A 16034-nucleotide genomic window follows, 5' to 3' on the forward strand; every position below is an offset into this window, starting at 1 on the left:
TTACAGATGTTTTCCAAGAGGGAACGAGTTGGATGAAGCCTCAATAAGTAAGGCTTGTGCCTAGATCAAGGGATGACCCCTCTTTAGGATGCACAGACCCACATCCATCAGGGTGGCGTGGTTCGTCAACAGGTGCTGCTCCACTTTGGGTGGTGACTACAATACCCAGGGGGCTCCTCAAAGCACTTTAAGGAGATTGTTTCTGATACACCGGTACATTGGGAGGACTCAACAACATAACCCCTTCAGAAACTGATCTGGAGGAGGAATGAAGACCAGATTAGGTTTAGCGTTGAAATTATCTATGGATTCACAAAGAACAGATAGTTTAATCATTAAGGTGGGGACTCATAAAATTTAAAATTCATATTGAACTCTGGAGACAGTTATCCCAAAAAGTCACTCTGTAATGTTGACATGTTTCTTGCCTTAACTAGTCCTGTGGGGCTTGTGGCATTCGTCAGGGCCAAATGCATGCCCTAATCTGCACGTAAGTGGGCCTATGGGTAAGTAACTAAGGGCCAGATGTAAGAAGCCGTCTGCGATTCGCAAACGCCGGAATTCGCAGAATTCTGGCGTTTGCGAATCACAGTGTTTTGGTATGTATGAGCAAAATCGCAAAATAAGGAATTGCAAAAATTGCGATTCCTTATTTTGCTCAAGCATTTAAGGAATCGCAATTTTGCGAATCCTTAAATGCTATGCATGCAGCATTTTTTTTATTGCGAATCCACATGAAGAAATCGCAAATTACCACCAACTTGTAGTTGGTGGTAATTTGCGATTTCTTTTACAAATGCACTTTTTGGCATTTGTAAAGGTGCCATGTGGCGCTCATACATTCCCTTAGGGCATGTATGTGCGCCATATGCGCACACATGCAAATTTCAGGGGTGCAGCAGGGTGTCCTTAAGACACCCTTGCACCCTTGAAATTATTCTCAATTTGTGATTTGCAAATTGCGAATCGCAAATTGAGAATACATTCCTATTCCTTCCTATGGGCCTCCTGGCCCATAGAAATGAATGGGAAATTATTCCTTAATTGCGATTAGCAATTTGCTAATCGCAATTTAAGAATTTTAAGAAATCGCAAAAAAAAATGCGATTTTCTACATACATCCCAAATTGCAATTCTCAAATAGCGATTTCTAAAAAATCGCTATTTGGGAATCGCAAATGATGGTGATGATACATCTGCCTCTAACTCATTTACAAGTCCCTAACATGCAATGTTGTGCATACACAAAACACAGAATGAACTTTCGGGTGAGGTTGTGTACTTGCTGGTGCACTTCTCAACTTGGGGCCCTGACCATCTTCTGTTAGGGCCCCTCACATCTGAAGTGGTATGCAAATGTATCTGTGGGCTCCATACTAACCTTCAGTAAGTGAAATCATAAGAGCTGAGAGTAAAAGAAGAAATCACCTGGATGTGTGTTAAAATTGCAACTAGTACATACTTCCTAAAAACAACTTCCTCAAAAGTCCCCATAGGAGGCTGTACTCGTTCTTTCAATGAAAGCAGAAAATGAGAACTGAATATGTATTAACTGGCTCAGTTAGCCAAGAAGGGAGCAGAAGACAGGGTTCTACCCGCTTAGCTCCTACGTTTTATTAAGTGTCAGGGCTCTGGCGCTTCAACCCCTATGGGAAGGATCCTATTGATAAGGCGGTTAGTGGTGGAAAGTATGACTGCTCTTTTATGCAGGGGTATTTAGATCAGAGTTAGTTTATAAATGTTAAAAACCTGAAAAAAGAAGAAGAGAAAGAAAATGGAAAGGAGAAAAGAAAAAAGGAAAAGAAAAAGTAAAATGTGAAAAAGAAAGGAAAGAAAAACACCTTGAAGAGAAAAAAAATCATTAAAAAAATAAACTTGGTCAGGAAAATACAAATGGCCTGTATTGATTAAAGAAAAATATGCAGAATAGAAGAATATATGAGTGTGTGCAAAAGTAAGAGTTCAATATCAATACTCAGAGAAATGTAGAAGAAAATCCATCGACAAGACCAGCAGATAACCCACTGTCCGCCCTCTTGTGATGGGAAAAAGGGAGTTAAATGTTCATAAAAACGCACGACTGGGTGACCGCGAGTCAAGAAAATTATTAAATATTTTTTTTAAGTTAAACTGTTTTATGAGAATTTTCCTCCACCACATGAATGAATAGAAAATAACCAAGAATGCAAATACTTACGGACAGAAGCCAGCAGGTCATGGAACATGCCCTTGGGGAAGAGCGGCTTCTCCAAGCCCCGGAAGTAGAGCTTCAGGACCCCCGCCACCGAGTCCACGTCGTGTCCCGAGAAGCTGTCAATTAGAGGGTCCTCACCTATGCCAATGGGGGAGAACTTTTATTTGTAACCTTGGTCATACTCACACATGAAGATTTACAAAAGCGTACTCACAAATAAAATGTAGAGCTCAATGGACCAACAAGAAGCAAAGAAATAAGACTGAAGCTGTCATGGCGGGAGAAGGAAGGGAAAAATGGAGTCTGTCAATCGAGAAACAAGTAGGGAAACAAAGAAGTCGATGGAAGCCGTCATAGGGGTACCTGTACGAAAACAATTGATGCCTTCACAAGGGACAATGCAAGTCAGACAGGATACTGGTGGGAAACAAGCTATGGATCTATCACACCATCCGCTGGTGGGGAAACAGGCCAAGGATCGATCACATCATTCGCGGTGCGGAAACAGGCCAAGGATCGATCGCACCATTCGCGGTGCGTAAACAGGCCAAGGATCGATCACACCATCCGCTGGTGGGGAAACAGGCCAAGGATCGATCACACCATTCGCGGTGCGGAAACAGGCCAAGGATCGCTCACACCATTCGCGGTGCGGAAACAGGCCAAGGATGGATCACACCATCCGCTGGTGGGGAAACAGGCCAAGGATCGATCACACCATTCGCCGGTGGGAAACCGGTCACGGAGGTTAATGCATTAAAGCAAGGTACGAAACCGATGCTTAGATGAGCTCTATATCCCAGTATGTCCACCCACCCGGACGTCTCTGCGCTGCTTGTCTGAACCCTACCCGCCCCCTACCCCGTCCTAGTATGTAGCAGCGCTGACCTCTTTCAAATGCGTTGCGGATCTCGCTGACCTGCGCCTGAGATCCATTGACTCGAAAGATACCTTCGTGCTGGAGACCTGATGGAAAGGAGAGAGAAATCTTGTCACTTACAAGCTGAAAAAAAACAAGACCACAACCAAGTTACACTCAAAGGGTAACAGCTGACACAGAGTACACACTCAATGTTGGAAGCAATAGAACCTGCTTCCAAAAGACCCACTGAGTGCACACGGGGACTCTTGGTTTGGGAGATTTGAATTTTTTAGTGCCCTCTATATCGCCACCCGGTCCATCTACATCTACTTTTAAACATGGAGGGAGTCCATTGGGGAGGGGGGGGGCGTGTTTTAGCTGACCACCACTCGCAGTATCACAACCTCACACCTTTACCAACACTCCTGCATGGTCTGGGGCTTGTCTCAGGACAATATCCAAATGCATTCACCAGAGATACAATGGAAAATAACAGTTGCATCACTTTTTGTTAAACAATGTACAGATCTGCAACAAAACTTTAATTCCACAAGGGTGAGTAGATTCCAGAGCAAGGTTAAATGTGTGAAAGTGTGGGACTACTTCCACTCAATCCATTCCGCAAGACAAACCCCACGAGGAGACGACAGACCCTTTCCCTAAAATAATATTTCTCCTGCATGGCTTTTTAAGAGTCACCAGCCTTTTTTCCCAGATCTCCTGACATTGGGCACCGGTTCGTGCAACGCTGACCTGATGAACTTTAAAAGTCTTTCAGTTCTGTAGGTGAAAGTAACCAAATACAAAGGCTTTCAGAAGTATCTCTTATCACAAGTGTCATGGAAGCATTTTAGTAAGTCTTCTGCAGAAGAAACATACGATGAAGTAAATGGCGTACACCGAAGAGAAGCAACTTTTCCTCCTAAAGAGTTATCTCTTGTAGGAGAACAATTTTGTAAACTGCGAGACCACAAGTCTCTCGTTGCTTCAAGCGCATTTCAAAGACTCTGTCGCAAGGACTAGAGTTTCAAATCAGACGACAAATGATAAGAAGCGATGGTCTACGACTGGAGAAATGCTTCGTCACCAGACAACGCTGGTCAGATGCATTTTCCACCATTGGACCACATCCTGACTTAGAATGGTCAACGTAATCTCCCTATGATCAATGCCGCTGAATGACATCACTTCCTCTCAGTGAAGGGCTTTGTGGCACTCAACTTAACATCGCTGGAGATGGTGCATGCTTGACCAATGCTACCACCAAAACAAATGCTGATAAAGCAGGTTTCACAAACACAGTGTCTGAACTGAGCAGCAAAGACTAGGTTGCTGATGACAACTTCAGGTTTTGTCGGTGTAAGGCTTAGCAGTATCTACAGAAATAATTTTTTCGAAATTTACAGTAGGACCCGAGTGACTCAAAAAGAGAGCTGCTCGCCTCTTGTGTTTCCTGCGTTGGATTCTACAGGTTCAACAGCAGAGGCGTCGTTGGCATTGAAGACCTTGAAAAGAATTCAACTGAACATGGTCTCTTTTGAAATCTTATGACTCTCCCGACTGAGGTTCAGGGTGACCCAGTATCAAGCACAATTGAGGTCCCCTTATTCCATCTGCTGACCAGACAGAACATCCATCCATGGGTTTAGAACATTTTTGACTTTTTGGAGACTCGCACATATTCCCAGGGACAGCAGAAAAACTTCTTTGCAAAATTAACTCAAGAAGAAGTTCAACAAAGTGAAAAGTCCAGGAGTATATGATGCATAGAGAGGAGCATTTGCACCTGTAACTTTATTGTATCCTCTCCCCTGGGATACTGGAGAGGTCCTTACCCTACACATCCACTAAATATTGATGTATCCTCTTCTGTTTTACGTGTGTTTCCATGGATGGAATCCTCCTTTAAAAAGCTTGAGAATGCTGATAAACTTAGCAGTTTGAAGGGAATCACTGGATTGTGCAACTTCTTAATCCTTTTTAGGTCTCGCTGGCATTGCAGTGCGAAGCGCTGCCGCCAACGAGACTTATAGTCACCTTGCTAGGCCCCAAGGGAGTCAGAGCTGTGCACGAGCCGCTACAGACCTGGGCACGAGCCGACTCAGGTCTGTGAACGCCAACATGCACGCTCACGGCGTCACCCTCCGGCGTCTCTTCCGAGGCGCGCTCCAGGCCGACGGGCTCCACTGCAGGCTCCAGAGCGACGTCAGGTAGGCTGTATTTCACCCATGTTAAGATATTTTTCCGTTGCCATAGCACTACTCGAGGTTGGTGAGTTAAAATCACACTCTAGAAGAGTCTTACTTTAAAACCGACACTTGTTCTTCGTGTACATTTCAAGTTTTTCTTTACATTATTGTCGACTTTTTATATTACTCAGACAGTAAAATTGCACTTATGCTTTAAAAGCAATATACAGTCACTGGCTGAGCTCTCCACGTGTGGCTCGAGGTACGCCAATTAAACCCTGCTATTTTGAAATCCATTTGCAGCGCTGTGGTGTTTGCTGAAGAAGAATGCTTTTTTAATAGTTTGCTTTATTCATCTTTTGCAAGCATGCTCATAGTTATCTTCCTGCTACTCATAAACCTAAAACGATTAACACGTTTCTGCTTTTGTTCGCTGCGATAGGAAAGGGGCCGGTACTACATAAGTGTATGCACAGCCTGTGAATCTACAATAGGCGATTGCGGCGAAAGTAAAACTATTGTTTGTTTACCTATCACCATCGTTTGCCAGTTTTTCTGTTGTACGTTCAATTCTCCCGCGTTTATGTTAAGTAGATAACTGTGTGATACATGTTCGTTAAACGGTGGCATCAAAGGAATCCGATGGTTGACTAGCTCTGAAGAATGCATTGCGCATTTGAGTCACTCGCACCTTGCTGTGTCACACTTCCACGCCTCCAGGAAAAGTCAAAAAAACATTCTGGGAATAACAAGTTGTACTTTCTAAACCTGACACTAGGTGGCAGAATTATGCGCGCCTATATGGATCAAACCAAAATAAGCAGCAAAGTAATAGCTGCATGGAAGTAATATTTTTCTTTTATCGTGTGGTATCATTTTACCCTTGCTGAACTTGTGCTTGTTTGCTATTTATGCCACGGCCTGCCAAGGGAAGCCACGTGTTAATGCCCGTGTTTTCTGCGTGCGCTTTGTCCCCCTATTATTTTCAGAGCACGGGTTATCTCTCAGGATATATCCATGGAGGTTTCTGTGAATTTACGCCAGCACGTGCGAATGTTTTGAGACATCGGATGTTTGTTTGTGGCCGGATTCATTGCAGGATTCCTGTCAATATTAGTTATTTGATGGATCCGTGCAACTCTGCCTTACTTGTGGATCTTATGCAGCGCCATTAATGGGATTTCTGGCCCCTTATGCGACATTATCTTATGTGTTTGACACTAAACAATACTGCCCTTCTCCCCATCTCTTGTTTTCGGCTCAGATAAGGGGTTATGTCTACTATCAGTTAGTTTCAATGATTGTTTCCAGTCACAATAAAAAATGTCATCCTTAAGTCAACTCTAGTGTGTGGTCACTGTACAGCGCTCTGACGCCTTCGGGTAATGTCGGCGCTTTATAAAAATGCAATAAATAAAAAAAAATAAAAATAAACTGAACCTGCCGAAGTTTCTAAGTTCGGGTCTCTCATTCCAGGATACACGTATTCCAATTTACTGAGCTGTAGGCCTGTTTTCCATCTCCGTTTTGGTGTTTTCTTCTCTACAAGGCTCCAATGAAAACCAGACCTGATATACCTCACCCACCACCCACTCCCAAAGCAATGCATTTATCTGCAGAGTTAAAGCTACGGACCTCCCGGTTGCAATATAGTGATTTTTCTAGGGTCTACTGCTAGAACATGGATATCTGGGTTTGAAGTGTTCAACGAGAGATTCTTAAGTGGACGCTAAAAGACTGCTCTTAGCACACTCCGTCCTAGCACAGAATGTCGGAATTGCCTCTGCTCTGGGCTTGGTCTTAGACCCATAGTGTGGGAACTCCAATGAAGCCCCTGTTGCCCAGGTCTGTTAAAGGCTCACTCTCAAAATGTGGGATACTTTGGGATGATGTGGGGGAATTTGGAACTCTGAGAGTAGGAGGCAGTGCCAGACCATCTTAACCACCAGAGCCACGCACCTGTACTTCTCCTTTTCGCAGGGCCTCTTTCAGTGGATGAGATTCTTTAGGGCCAGAGTTCAGTTGGTCTTTGGCATGCCCCTCTAGGCATATGAAAGTGATCCTACTTCAAAACACAGTGAGCGAGAGGAATGGGCAACTGTTTCATGGAGCCAGATAATGGATTGGTCCAGGTTTTATGAAATTGAATGGAGGTGTCGTGGTTTTGATGAACAAGTTGCTTGGACACGCAGCTTCGAGAAGCAGACCATATAGTTCTGACGTTACAACAGGAATGAACTTAAGTGGGGGTTACTGGAGGGTATTGTTTTGAGCAGCAGAGGCCGGATGGAGAGGAGACGGATAGTGTCTAGCTGTTTTTCAAATTTTAGAGAATACTAGTTTGCTGTCTTTGTTTTTTTTTTTCACAACAAATTTTATTGATTGATTCAAACAGGATCAGGAAGTGGTTTCCCACAATCAGGAGATCGCCACCAAGTATCGTGGTACAGTTTACATTGCAATCACCATGACCAATCAAGAATAGGAGTAATACCAAGTAAAGAAGCCCCCTCCCTCACCCCTACCCCAACCAACTCCCAGTACCCAACTACCCTACTACCCACCCCTTATCCCTCCCTAACCCGATGCACGTGCAATAGAAAACCTTCGGTGTTTGGACGTAGTGCGATAGGCATGACACAATTTACAGGCCCGTACGGTACCCATCACTTACACATCTTCCTCATGGTCCACAGGGGGATCCAGTGGCAGCTCTCTATAATCCGCCCACCTCTTCCAGATCTTGAGGTGTTTGCGGGGGCATCCTCTCGCCTCAAACACTGGCCGTTCCAGTCCCATATAGTAGTCTAGTCCAGCCTTCCATGCACATAGGGGGGGGGGCTCGTTCACACTTCCACGCTCGGGCTAGATCCCTCTTGGCAACCACCAGCCCTAGCAACAATAAATGGCGCTTATATATATTCCCACCAACCCCTTCGAATATGTGGAGCAACCCTAATCGATGAGTGCGTGGGAGGTCCCATCCCAGAACTTCAGACAGGCAGCCCCAGACACCTCTCCAAAAGCCAGTCAATCGAGGACACGACCACATCGTATGGAGCAGCGTGCCCGCTGCAGCCCCACATCTCAGACATTCCGGCGAACCAATCAGTCCTGCCTTCCAAAGCCGCTCTCAGGTATAATAGGCCCTATGGAGATATTTAAATTGAATCAATCTAAGCCGCATTGCTATTGCGGTCCCACGTGGGGATTCTAGGGCCTCCCTCCAGTCATCCTCGTCCAGGGGGCCAATATCAGCCTCCCAAGCCGTCTTCAGAGGAAGTAGGGTGGAGGAGCAATGAGTGACCATCGTTTGGTAAATACGGGAGACCTTCTTATCTCCGTGATCTCCCATGAACACCTTCGCCTCAACAGGGCTAAATTCAGGGAGCGACTCCAGGTTGGCTATACTGGGCGTAAGTGCGTGCCGAAATTGTAAATAGCGATAGAACTGGGTCTGGGGCATGTGGAACTCAGCACTGAGTTCCTGGAACGATTTAAGGGTGACCCCAGACAGTACATGTCCCAGCGTCGAAATCCCAATCGCATCCCAGCCACCAAATCCCGACAGCGTGGACAGTTCAGGGAGTCGTCCATTGTGCCACAGCGGCGTCTCCGCAGTTAGCCTGCCCCACCAGCCCATGCGACGCAACGCCTGCCGCCACACCGCAAAGACAATTTTCGTGACGCAAGGCAAGGTTCGCCGCAGCCGGGCTGAATAAAGTATCGTGTGCAGGGTACTGTCCCCCATAAGAGAGCGCTCTAAGGCGTACGCCGGGTCCCCTCTGTCACCGTACCACCATTCATTGAGTATTAGCAGCTGGGAGGCTTGGTAATAGGACAGTAGATCCGGGGTGGCCAAGCCTCCACAATATGTGGATAAGAAGCATGTCCGCAACGCCACTCTGACCGCTCCTCCAGCCCAGAAGAAACGACCCAAGGCCGAGTTGACCTGCCGGAACCACTGGGGAGGGATGGGGTAAGGATGGTTCTGCAGCTGGTATAATAGACGCGGGAGCGCCACCATTTTGAAAATTGCAGACCTACCGTAAATGGTTAGAGGCATGCGGGACCATGTTATATTATCTGCCTGAACCTTGTTATTGATTGAAAATAACTCTGTTTTTTACCTGCTAGCGGTAGCGCTATTTCCGGCCCCTCACTCACACATAAAAACTACCAAAGCACCGCTACTTTGCGGGTCCGGTTCTGGGGTGGTGAGGGAGCGCCATATTCGCACAGTTGTTGAAGCCAGACGCCGCCATATTGGTGCGGGTCGTGGCGCCTGAATAGTGAACCTACGCCCGCCTACTTAAGGCGGAACCTAACTGGGGCTCTCCCTGGCAACGGTGCCTTAGAGGACAGGTTGCTTGCTTAGCGCTTCTAAGGACTGCGCGCTCGCGAAAACCGCGGTGATTTTAAAACTGCTGTTGTAGCGTTTTTACTTTTGTCTTGTTATTGATTAAAAATAACTCTGTTTTTTACCTGCTAGCGGTAGCGCTATTTCCGGCCCCTCACTCACACATAAAAACTACCAAAGCACCGCTACTTTGCGGGTCCGGTTCTGGGGTGGTGAGGGAGCGCCATATTCGCACAGTTGTTGAAGCCAGACGCCGCCATATTGGTGCGGGTCGTGGCGCCTGAATAGTGAACCTACGCCCGCCTACTTAAAGCTCCACCCTATTCAACGCGCAGCGTTGACGCGCAGCGGTGGCGCCCTCACTGCGCCTGAGTCGTGCCAGAGTCCTGCCCGTCTGCGCCCGTCAGCGTTCCGGCAGCGGACGGGGCAGGACGGCTGGCCGGCACTTTTATCTGGTAGGTGTTTTGTTCATCTTTCTCCTAATTATGTTGCGTTCCTACACTTCTGAGACCCTTTTAAACCTTCGTCCTCCGGTAGGCCGCTGTCATTATGTTTTCCCTGGTAGTCGTGCCCTAAGGAAAGGCTGTAATAACTGTGGCTGGCATCTTCCTAAATATGAAAAGCCTATATTGATTCCCCAACCGACCCCAGTCGTCTGCCTACTTCTTAATACACGTTCCTTGGGTTGCCATGCGCTGGACATTTAGAACTTGCTTTATAACTCCAATGTATCCTGTCTTTTTGTGACTGAAACCTGGCTTAATGACTCCTCGGCCCCAGCTCATGCCATCCCTCCAAACTATTCAGTTATTAGAAAGGATAGATCAACTGGGCGTGGGGGCGGTGTGGCGATTATAGTAAATAAGCTGTTGCGCTGCACCACCTTCCCGATTGACAACATTCAGGAGACCGAGGCCCTGGGCTTCACACTCCATCTATCCTCCTCCCAGGCATATACCGGCATTCTGTTATACAGAGCCCCCGGCGCCCTAGGTCCTTTCTTGGACGAACTACAGGTAGCACTCTCAGTCCCCTGTCTCAAATCGAAGCACTGCCTACTCCTAGGCGACCTAAATATACATATGGATGAGCCCACTAATCCTGATACTATGAAACTTACGGCGATAACTACTGCACTAGGGTTACTACCATTTATTTATGAGCCTACGCATAATAAGGGCCACATTCTGGACCAAGTCTATTCTACCACTACTATTGACGTTCAAGTTCCTCAGCCGGTGTTATGGTCAGATCATTATTTAATTACTTTTTTCCTTCCATGTACCCCTTCCTCTAGAATGAAACCCATTGTCTCTTCCAAGCGATCGTCTAGACCCTTCCATCTCCTCTCAAATGAGTTGCTACTGCAGGCTATGGAATGTACACCTTGCACCTTATCAGGCAACGTGGAAGATGACCTCGCCTATTTTGCTGAGTGGCTTACGGCAAGACTGGCATTTCTCGTTCCTGAGAAAATAGTTAAAACTGGGAACAAACGGTCTTTTGCCCCTTGGTTTACCTCTCAGCTCAGGGAAACTCGCCAAAATTGTAAGAGAGCTGAAAGAGCTTGGAGGAAGGATTATAATCCTCTTGAGAAAATAACACTAAAAAATCTGACTAAATCTTACCACAAGCTGTTGTGGAAAGCAAAAAAATCTTATCTGGAACGGCGTATTGATGATTCAGGTAATTCCTGCAAGGAAATCTTTAAGATTGTCAAGGATTTTACTTCTCCATCCTCAGGCTCTCCTGCCCAATCACATTCAGAACCCTGGCTGATTGAATTGGCGCATTATTTTGTAGATAAGATAACATCTATCCAAGCCTCTCTTGCCGCTTACTCTGAACAAACTCAGGTTGGCCCACCTGAGGCCCCCTCCGCCTTACAATCTGTCCCAGCTCCCACTCTCTGGGAATTCCCCCCGCTGAGTCTGGCCTCCTCCTTAGACCATCTTACAGGACTGAAATCAGGCTCTCCGCTGGATCCCTGTCCTGTCTCATGCCTCAATAAAATAGCCCCAGCCCTAAATGGCCTCATCAATTCCATCCTTAACTCCTCACTGTCTTCTGGTGTAGTCCCGCGGGCTTGGAAGTGTGCTCTCATTCTTCCACTTCTAAAAAAAACCAGCCCTTGATCCCATCGTTCATGCCAACTATAGGCCAATCTCGCTTCTTCCTGCTCTAGCGAAGGTGGCCGAAAGACATGTGCACAGATCAATCTCAAATTTTATCGAAGAGAACCATCTGTTGCACAACACTCAATCCGGTTTTCGTGCTAACCATAGCACAGAGACCGCGTTACTTGAAGTCACCGTCGCTATTAGAGAAGTGTTGGATGCGGGGGGAAAGGCCATGTTGGCTATGTTGGACTTGTCGGCGGCGTTCGACACCGTTCCCCATGATACCCTCCTAACACGACTCTGGGAATGTGGTCTTCGGGGGACGGTGTGGAACTGGCTGAAATCCTTCCTAGCCGGCCGTCGGCAAACGATCTGGGCGCCCCCACACTCCGCCGCTATGGCACCTCTGGAAGTAGGGGTCCCTCAGGGGTCTATTCTCAGCCCCCTGCTTTTTAACATCTTTCTGGCCCCCCTTGCAGAGGTGGCGGAGTCCTACGGCGCCCAGATCGTGTCCTACGCCGACGACACCCAGCTCTTGTTTACATGTGACAAGAATGAGGTGTTTGACGGGGATCGCATCAGAGGATGCCTAGAGGCAGTCTTTGGTTGGTTCCGAGGACGCGGCTTAAAATGCAACTCCGATAAATCGGAGCTGCTTTTTTTTGGCTGTGCCATAGAACCAAATTGGAAAAGCTGGTGGCCGCTGGACTTGTTTCCACCTGCAAATGCAAGTGTCAAAGCCAAAAATCTTGGAATTATTGTTGACAATGACTTAACCTTTGGGCCTCAAATATCTTGCCTCTCTGGGAAATGTTTCGGCATCCTCCGGATGCTTAGAAAATTTCTTCCCTTGATTTCAATCAATCATCGTAGTCCAAGCACTTGTAGGGTCCAGATTGGATTACGCAAATGCCCTCTACTTGGGTCTCCCTAAATACCTTGAAAGGAGACTTCAAGTAGTTCAGAATTCAGCTGCTCGGGCTATCTATGGGCTTCCCAGACGTGCTAGTGCCTCGAACCTGTTAAAAGAACTGCACTGGCTCCCTATAGCCAAGAGAGTCCTTTTCAAAAGCCTGACGCTGACTTACAAAGCCCTCCGTGATACTGGTCCTGCCTATATTAGGAAACGTCTTGTTTCTTACAAACCTAACAGAGCCTTACGGTCCGCCTTTTTGTTTAAAATGGTAGTTCCGACCATTAAACGTGCTAGACAGGGCGGCCGTTCTTTCCATCACCTGGCTCCCCGTGCCTGGAATGAGCTCCCCCTTTCCCTTAGACAGATTCCCAGTCTTATGTCCTTCAGAAAGGCTTTAAAAACTTGGCTCTTCACTAGATAGGCCCCTCGCCACTCCTTTGGGTTTCTCAGTTATGTTGCCATCCTCGAAGGACTTCTTCGCCAAAGCGCCGGGACACTCCTTCTGGAGTAGCTGTTGCGCTATAGAAGAATCGGTTAACATAACATAACATAACCTTATCCCACACCGGCACTATGTTGCGGTCCCATGCGATGTGCTGTGACTTGGAGAGGAACACCCCCAGATATTTCAATCCACCAGTCGCCAATTGTAATCCCGAGGCCCAGGGGTCCTTCACAGCTCCGCCTCCCAGCACCCACAGGGTGGATTTGCCTAAGTTTAGATAAAGGCCTGAGACCTCTCCAAAGATTCTCATAATTTCTAATACTCGGGGCCCCGAGCGACACAGGTCGGTAAGGAAGAAGAGGACATCGTCCGCATATAAGGCAATTCTGTCCACCAGAGTCTCGGTCCACACGAAGCCTCGCATCTGTGCGTCAATGCGCACCCAAGAGGCCAGCGGCTCCATGGCTAAGGCGAATAAGTATGGGGAAAGGGGGCACCCCTGACGGGTCCCCCGTCCGATGGAAAACGTTTCCGATATCGCCCCAGCGACCCGGACTGAAGCCGTGATATCCGTGTACAGCAATGATATATACGACAGAAAGACTGGGCCCAAGTTGAGACGAGGCAGGAGCGTGAAGAGGTACGTCCAGCTAACCGAATCAAAAGCTTTATGAATATCAGCCAGTAACAGAGCCGCCTGTTCCCCGGTGGCCCCCATGGCATCTACTGCCGCCTGTGCACGCCGAATGTTATGTCGTGTCGCCCTATGAGGCATAAAGCCGGCCTGGTCAGGGTGGACTAGATCAGTCATATATGGGAGTAAGCGGTTAGCTAGAGCCTTAGCCAGTATCTTAGCCTCTATATTGAGCAGTGATATGGGGTGATATGAGTCATGTCTGTCAGGGGGTCTACCCGGCTTTTGGAAAACTACAATTTCAGCATGGCGCCAGTCAGGAGGCAATTTACCCTGCGCCCGTGCCGTCTCCAGTGCACAACGATAATGGGACCCTAGTTGAAGTTGGAATTTCTTAAAAAATTCACAGGGGTAGCCGCTCGGGCCGGGTGCCTTCCCGACATTAAGTTGACCCAGTGCTTCCCCTAGTTCATCAGCCGTGAGGGGAGCATCAAGCGTTCTCTTTGTTTCATCGGAGACCGCTCTAGGTGGCAAGTCAACTATGAATTTAGTAACGTCGTCTACGGAAAGGCAGTCGCGCGGGGTGTATTGCACTTTGAAATAATTAGCAAAACTCGCCGCTAGTGCGGTCGGGTCCGTAATCGCTACTCCATCCTCAGCAGTGAGACCCGGCAGCGTGATCGGTTGAAGACTGCGCTGACACAACCGATGTAGCATGGTACAAGATTTATCTCCCCACTGGTAGACTCTGCTCCGTGTGGCCAACCACGCCTGCCTAGCCTCATCCATCAGTATAGAGGCATAGGACTGTTGTGCCTGGAGAAGCAACCGTATCGCGACCTCGTCTCCCCCTCCCCGGCTTCGCCGCTCCAAGTCTTCCACGAGCGCGGCCGCTGCAGTGGCCGACTCCCGATATGCACGACGAGCCGCAGCACACCACGCGATGTCTACCCCCCGTATAGTGGGCTTCATTGCCTCCCAGACTTTTGCCGCGTCCATATCATCTGTCAGATTCTCCCGCCAGTAATGGGCGATCGCCTCTCGCAGGTGTTGGACATAGCTGGGTTGCTGAAGATGCCACGAGGACATCCTCCACCGGAATGGCTGTCGTGTCCTAAGGAGGTCTACTTGGACCAAAACAGGGGAATGATCAGACAGCCCCCATGGCAATATCACAGCTTCCCTTACTCTGCTCAGGCAGACACCAGGCACAAACACATAATCCAGTCTCGAGAAGGAGCCATGTACTGCAGAGACATACGTGTATTCGCGCGCTGCGGGTGCATATGTCGCCACACATCTACCCATCCCATTCCCTCAACCATAGCATGCAACCGGGTAGGGGAGACGGGGAGAGGGCTAGCAAGTGACCCCTGTCGCCTCTGACGATCTACACACACATCCATCACCTCGTTCCAATCGCCCCCGACCACAGCCAACGACTCCGGGATGTTATCCCACACCATAAACAATCTCTCGAACAGGGGCCACTGCAGAGGGGGAGGGGCATAGACACTTCCCAAGACCACTGGTTCAGCTCCCACCAGTCCCTTGACAAAAATAAAGCGACCTTGTGGGTCCGCCCACTGCTTCTCATGTACATAGGCCACTCTGCGATTTATCAAGATAGCCACCCTTCTGGAACCCCTAGCAAATCCAGCATGAAAGACCTGGTGATAACCAAACCTCTATAAGCTAAGAACCTTAGACCCCATCATGTGTGTTTCTTGGAGCAAGAGCACATCGGCAGACTCTCTCTTCCCCCAACGCAAGACAGCTCCTCGTTTAATCTTATCCAGCATCCCCCTGACATTCCAGGTGACCACCCGTAGGGACACTCCGGGGAGGCCAGGAGACATATCAGCCATAGTCAAATGAGAACCACCAATTAGGCCCTCTGCGCCCTCCCCACACACTCCACACCTTCTGTAAAACATCCATAAACAGCACGTGCATTACCCCCCCCCGCCCCAAAACCCCCAAACAACAACGATAGCATCCCCTGCTTGACTCCCCCCCCTACCCCTCCCTCCCCAGTCCTCAGTCCCCAACACCCTCCACCCCCATACCTCAGAGAACGCTGAAGTACCTGTCGCGGCATGGGCAGCCCCGGGTCCAAAACAGAGGGCCCAAGACCAACCATACCAATGGATCCCAACACCCCTTAGGAACAGTAAAGCCCGCCCCTCCCCCAGTCAACACCCACTATGTGGTAGTTGGAGGCCCCTGTCCAGTCGCCCCCGAGCCTCCATCCGCAATACCACTTATAGCTAAGCCATCTCTGAGAACATGCAATGCAGGTAGTGTCAATGTT

At 48.2% G+C, this 16034-nt stretch overlaps 1 protein-coding gene across 3 annotated transcripts in view; it reads right to left on the reverse strand.

Moving 5' to 3' along the window:
* Nucleotides 1-16034, reverse strand: part of ARHGAP4 (Rho GTPase activating protein 4) — a 281778-nt gene that overhangs the window by 45007 nt on the left and 220737 nt on the right. For all 3 annotated transcript variants that reach the window (XM_078664589.1, XM_078664588.1, XM_078664590.1), the window contains exons 14-15: nucleotides 3083-3160; nucleotides 2198-2332 (exon numbers count right to left, since the gene is read on the reverse strand). In XM_078664589.1, coding sequence (XP_078520715.1) covers nucleotides 2198-2332; nucleotides 3083-3160 — 213 coding nt within the window. The remainder of the gene's footprint in view (nucleotides 1-2197; nucleotides 2333-3082; nucleotides 3161-16034) is intronic.

The sequence above is a fragment of the Lissotriton helveticus genome, chromosome 10 (genome assembly GCF_964261635.1).
Source record: "Lissotriton helveticus chromosome 10, aLisHel1.1, whole genome shotgun sequence".
In the NCBI taxonomy this organism is placed as follows: Eukaryota; Metazoa; Chordata; class Amphibia; order Caudata; family Salamandridae; genus Lissotriton; species Lissotriton helveticus.